Source organism: Orycteropus afer, unplaced genomic scaffold (assembly GCF_000298275.1).
Source record: "Orycteropus afer afer isolate SDZICR_OR568_19922 unplaced genomic scaffold, OryAfe1.0 scaffold00068, whole genome shotgun sequence".
NCBI classification, from domain to species: Eukaryota; Metazoa; Chordata; class Mammalia; order Tubulidentata; family Orycteropodidae; genus Orycteropus; species Orycteropus afer.
This window is the reverse complement of record NW_006921655.1, coordinates 1,213,857-1,220,324: the sequence shown is the minus strand read 5'-3', so window position 1 is coordinate 1,220,324 and position 6,468 is coordinate 1,213,857. Positions and strand designations below refer to the sequence as shown.

The window sequence follows — 6,468 nt, the reverse complement described above, 5'->3', positions numbered from 1 at the left end:
TATCTTCTGTGTCTGTGTTAATTGGTTTCCCTTTTCTTTGTTGAAGAGGGTCTGTGCAATCCTTCTGCCTAGTCCGCCATCTTGCCCCGCCTCCAGTACATCTGTTTTTAAAAGTTCTTATATCACTGATAAAAAGTTAAACAATACGGTGTTTATAAAATTAAAGTCTCATCTACCTTCCCTCACTCCTCCCACTGTTAACAGTTTTGATTGCATTTCCCTAAAGACCAATGATAAGGAGCTCTGGTGGTGTAGTGGTTAAGGCATTTGGCTGCTAACCAAAAAGTTAGTGGTTTGAACCTACTTGACACTATGCAGAAGAAAGATGAATCAGTCTACTTCTGTAAAGACTTACAGCACTGGAAACCAATGGGAGTCGCTATGAGTTGGAATTGACTTGATGGCAGTGAGTTTGGGTTTTTTTTGAAAGACAAATGATGTTGAACATCTTTGCATGTTCTTGCTTATTGGCCATTTGTATATCTTGTTTGGAGCAATGTCTATACAAATCCTTTCCCATTTTTGATTTGGTTGTTTGTCTTCTTGTTATTGAGTTGTAGTTCTTCATATACTTTAGATATTACACTCTTGTCAGATATATGATATACAAATATTTTCTCCCATTCTCTAAGTTATCTTTTCACTTTCTTGAAAATGTCCAAAAAAATGCATAAAGTTTTTTATTTTAATACAGTCCATTTATCCATTTTTCCTTTTTTTGCTTGTGCTTTTGGTATCATATCTGAATCTCTTGCCAAACACAAGATCCTGAAGATCTACCCCTATATTTTCTTCAAAGAGTTTTCTGGTTTTAGCTCTTACAGTTAGGTCATTGATCCATTTGAGTTAATTTTCATAAATAGTATGAGGTAGGGGAACAGGGATCAGATTTATCCTCCCAACATAAGCAACTACAAAACTAGGTAAAATATATGAACAAAGTTTTCAGCCACTGGATAACAGGTAGCTCAGAACTGTGATCCCAGAGAGAACATAAACAAAGGAGATAAGCGTCATGATTGCCCTGCATTTTTTCTGGAGTCATTTTTCAGACCACAGAGCAGAGAGACGTACTTCAAGCAGAACACACGGAGTTTGAGCTGGAATTTGCTGGACAAAGTTCTGCAGAAAAGGGAGCTATACAGAAAGAGACCTCCAAGAATCTGCATAAAGTTTCCCTCAAGTCTTCGCTGAATCCTAAGATGCACATCCATAGGGTAAAACTTCACAAGGGACCAGTCAAGGAAACACAAGGACCCTGAGCTGAGTAATCCATAGACCTCACAGAGGACTGGGAAATGTTCAGGTTCCAACCAATCAGAATGCAGATCAGAATGGAGGCCATGCTTTAATAGTGAGGTAAATCATTCCCTAGATTAAAGGTTATTCTAGTCTCACCCTAATGAAATTTAAAAACAAGCTTCAGAAGTAGCAAACTGAATCACAAGTAACCTAAGTGCCTTCTAGAACAAAGCTCAATATTCTTTAAAGGAAGACAACAAAATCAGTTGCTCAACAACATAAAAACCATAATTCCAATATTCAAGTAAAAACCATGCCAAGAAGAAAAAAAAAGGGACCCATAATGAGAAAAATAATCTGTCAATGAAAACAGACCAAGAGTTGGCAGAAATGATGGAATTAGCAGACAAGTAAAATATGAACACAGTAAGGAGAGAAATAGAAGATGTAAGAACCAAACTGAGCATCTAGAGATGAAAAATACAATATTTTAAGTGAAAAAGTTTATTGAAGGAAATAATAGCAAATAAAAAAAAATAGCAGATGAGACACTGAAGAAGATCAGCTGAACTTGAAGACACAGCAAAAGAAATTAACCAAAATGAATCACAGAAAGAAAAAAAAAATCCGAGAGGTAGAGGGGCAGAAAAGAGCCTTGGTGACTATGAGACCATATGGAGCAGTCTCACATATGTGTAATTGGGATCCCAGAAGTTGGAAGGGCAGAAAAATAAAGATACATTCCAATTATTAGACCTTCACCTCTAAAAATGCCCTTCCCCTAAGCCATTGCTATGTCATTTATATTAAAAATATGTACATGTTAGATGTAAGCTATGTATATTACTGACAATAAGATTGCCACTACAGTCTGGAGTTGAAAATATGGGCTTCTATCATAGTCCAGATATTCTTTCCCTCAAGTACTTTTTGTCTGTTTTTTCCTCAAGTATCTTTTACTGTTAGAAAAATATTAGATAATTTGATATGTGAATTTTCAGAAAATGAGGGTATATATCAAAAACTCCTTCTGAAATGAGTAAGTGGTAAGTGGTAAATTTTTGGCTTTATATTACATATGGTAGTTTCCTGCCAGATGCTGCCTGATTTCACCCCGTTTCTCATCTCCATTCCATCTCCACACCCCTTACCCCTGATCTCTCCATCATGGGGGCCAGCAATGATTAAGACTCAGAGATGTGCTAACAATTGTTAGCTTCATACGTTAATTGAAAATACTTTTTTAAAGTTGAAAGTTTAATACCTTGTATCTTATAACCATTTTGAAGATGTCACCATATGAAAAATGTAACATCAAAATGCCAGCTGCCACCTAGAAAAAGATAGTGTCATGGAAGCTACAGAAAAGAATGTTTCAAGACTACGGGATGATCAACAGTGTTCCCTGCTGATGTGTACATTAGATTTAGCCCCAAAATAGTCTTTGCCAAGAGTTCTCAATAGAATGGTGGGAAGAGAAGCCAGATTTCAGTGGTTTGAGGGGTGACTAGGAGGGAAAAAATAAGTAGAGGTTGTGAGTATAGACAAATCCTTTAAAGAGTCTGGCTGTAAGGAAGACAAGAAATAGGGAGTGGTAAATAGAGGATTATGCAATGGGTCTCTCCACGTCCTGAGCAAAGGAGAATGAAGAAAACCAAAGACGCATAGAAACAACTAGTCCAAGAGATTGGTAAACCATGTGATCCTCAGTCTAAATGACCATGAGACCAGAAGAACTAGGTGGTACCCAGGTACACTATCAGCCACTCAGAGGGGAATCAGTGCAGGAGATCCTGGATAGAGTGGGAGAACAATGTAGAGCAAAACTCAAAAGATCATTAAAAAAAAAACAAAAACAGGTTTGCTGGTCTGATAGAGCCTGGTGAGACCCCTGAGACTATGGCCCCTAGTTACCCTTCAGGTCTGGAACTGAACTCACACCTGTGGCTTCCAGCCAAACAATAGACAGGCATATGGGGTGAACATTTACATCAGGTAGATACACTACTTGGAGTGAACAATCATTGGAGAACAGAAGGGCAGTGTTTGCACAGGGAGATAGCTGGGGGTGTGGAGGCAAAGTACATGAGATGGAAGGACACAGGGAAGAGGAAACTACAGGGAGGAAGTGGGAAGAGATCTGTTATATTGTGGGGAATTACAATCAATGTCATTAAACAAAATGTGTATGAACTGCTCTATGGAAAATGAATTTGCTCTGAAAACTTTCACCCAAATCACAATAAAATAGTAGTTATTTTTATAAATAAAATTTACAATAAAATTAGTAGCACCAACTACTAATACTTCATACTAAAGATGAAGATACCAAAGATTTTTACCAACGTCTTCAGTCAAAATTTATCGAACGCGCAATTAAGATGTATTGATAATTATTAGTGATGGGAATGTGAAAACTAGAAACAAAGAAGAAGGATTAGTAGTTGCAAATATGGCCTTGGTGATAGAAATGACATGGGAAATGATCACATGATAAAATTTTGCAAGATCAATGACTTATTCATGCAAATATCTTTTTTCAACAACGTAAACAGTGACTATACCCAGAAGGAATACACAGTCATTGAATTGACTATTATCTGTGGAAGAAACAGTAAAAAAAAAAACAAAAAAAAAAACTCACTGCCATCGAGTCAGATCAAACTCATAGCAACCCCTCCTTGGGTTTTCGAGGCACTATCACTACAGAAAGAAATTGTCCAATCTTCCTTCCGAGGAGTGGCTGGTGAGTTTGAACTGCCAGCCTTCTGGTTAGCAGTCAAATGCCTTAGGCACTACACCACCAAAGCTCCCAGAAGAAACAATGGAGAAACTCAATATCATAAGGCAGAACATAACCAACTGCAGTACAGACCATCAATTACTCATATGCAAATTCAACTTGAAGCTGAATAAAATTAAAAGATATCCACAAGACCAGAGTACAATCTTGAGTATATCCCACCTGAATTTAGAGACAGACTATCTCAAGAATAAATTTGATGCATTGGACACTAAAGACTGAAGACCAGACAAGTTGTAGAATGACATCAAATACATCATGTACAAAGAAAGCAAAAAGTCATTAAAAAGACAGGAAAGAAAAGATTAAAATGGAATGTCAGAAGAGACTCATACTTGCTCTTGAACATAAGAGCAGCTAAAGGAAATGGAAGAAATGATGACGTAAAAGAGCTGAACAGATTTCAAAGTGTAGCTCAAGAAGACAAAGTAAAGCATTATAATGAAATGTGCAAAGACCTGAAGTTTGAAAAACAAATGGGAAGAATACGCTCAGCACTTCTCAAGCTGAAACAACTGAAGAAAAAATTCAAGCCTCAAGTTGCAATGTCGCGATATTGAAGGATTCGATGGGCAAAATATCAAATGACTCAGCAAGAATCAGGGAAAGATGAAAGAAGTCACTGTATCAAAAAAAAAAAAAAAAAAAAAGGTCAACATTCAACCATTTCAAGAGGTAGCATATGATCAAGAACCCAATAGTATTGAAGGAAGAATTTCAAGCTGCACTAAAGGCATTAGCTATAAACAAGGCTCCAAGAATTAACAGAATACCAACTGAATTGTTTCAACAAACAGATGCAATGCTGAAGGCGCTCACTCATCTATGCCAAGAAATTTGGAAGACAGCTATCTGTCTAACTGACTCAAAGAAATCCATACTTGTGGAAATTATTGAAAAATATCATTAATATCACACACAAGTAAAATTTTGCTGAAGATAATTCAAAAATGGTTGCAGCAGTACATGAAAAAGGGAATTGCTAGAAATTCAAGCCAGATTCAGGACATGGAACAGGGGATATCATTGCTGATGTCAGATGGATCTTGGCTAAAAGCAGAGAATACCACAAAGATGTTTATCTGTCTTTTATTGACTATGCAAAGGCACTCAACTGTGTGGATCATAACAAATTATGGATAACACTATGAAGAATGGGTATTCCAGAACACTTAATTGTGCTCATGAGGAACCTGTACAGAAACCATAAGGCAGTCATTCCAATAGAAGAGGATACTGCATGGTTTAAAATCAGGAAAGGTGTGCATCAGGGTTGTATCTTTTTACTATACTTGTCCAATGTGTATGAAGAGCAAATAATCCAAAAATCTGGACTATATGAAGAAGAACAAGGCCTCAGGATTGGAGGAAGACTCATTAACAACCTGCGATAAGCTGGTGAAAGTGAAGAAGACTTGAAGGATTTACTGCATTTACTGATGAAGATTAAAAACCAAAGTCCTCAGTATGGACTAGAAAACAAAAATCCTCATAACTGGACCGGTAAGCAACATCATGATAAATAGAGAAAATATTGAAGTTGTCTAGGATTTCATTTAACTTGGATCTACAATTAGCACCCCTGGAAGCAGCAGTCAAGAAATCAAACAATATGTTGCATTGGGCAAATCTGCTGCAAAAGACTTCTTTAAAGGGTGGAAAAGCAAAGATGTCACTTTGAAGACTAAGGTACACCTGACCCAAACCATGGTATTTTCAGTTGTCTCATACGCATGCAAAAAGTGGACAATAAATACGGAAAACTGAAGAAGAATCGATGTTTTTGAGTTATGGTATTAGCAAAGAATATTAAATATATTATGGACTGACAGAGAATGAACAAATCTGTCTTGGAAGAAGTACAGTCTGAATGCTCTTTAGAAGTAAAGATGGTGACCATGAAAAAGACCAGACTTGGACTTCTGGTAAGATGGAGGAATAGGCAGACAAGCAACACAGACCCTCTTCAACAAAGAAAAGAAAAACCAATTGACAGAAATACAGAAGAAAATAATCCTGGAGCCCTGAGCTTTGAAAGGAACTATGCAGTAGTGGATTAGGCACCAACTAGTGGAAAAACCTGAACGAAAAGAGTTAGTACAGAGATGGTCGTCAGCTACTCTGATGGGACCAATAGCCTGAATATTTCCAAGTAGTGTTGGGACCTGAGAATTGACCTAAAGATCAACCCTGGTCACCAAAGGCTGCAGGGACGACTGCACTGGTGGCCTATGACTAGGAAGGGAAACAGCAAGCAGGGAGACAACCTGAGCTGTTGACTTTCTGCAGTCCAGAGGGTACAGCCATTTTGATTATTTATACATGGCAGCCATTTTGGATATTTAAAGTGACTGAGGGCGCAGCCATTTTGAATCTTTACAAGTGGCAACCATTTTGGATTTTAAAGTGATAGCATTCTCATT

The 6,468-nt window shown here is 37.4% G+C and overlaps 1 protein-coding gene across 1 annotated transcript in view; it reads right to left on the bottom strand.

The window, feature by feature from the left end:
- The window catches only part of PPP1R14D (protein phosphatase 1 regulatory inhibitor subunit 14D), a 23,790-nt gene that overhangs the window by 9,538 nt on the left and 7,784 nt on the right, over positions 1 to 6,468 (bottom strand). The window contains exon 2 of the mRNA XM_042780900.1: positions 4,381 to 4,383. Within this exon, the coding sequence (XP_042636834.1) occupies positions 4,381 to 4,383 (3 nt within the window). The remainder of the gene's footprint in view (positions 1 to 4,380; positions 4,384 to 6,468) is intronic.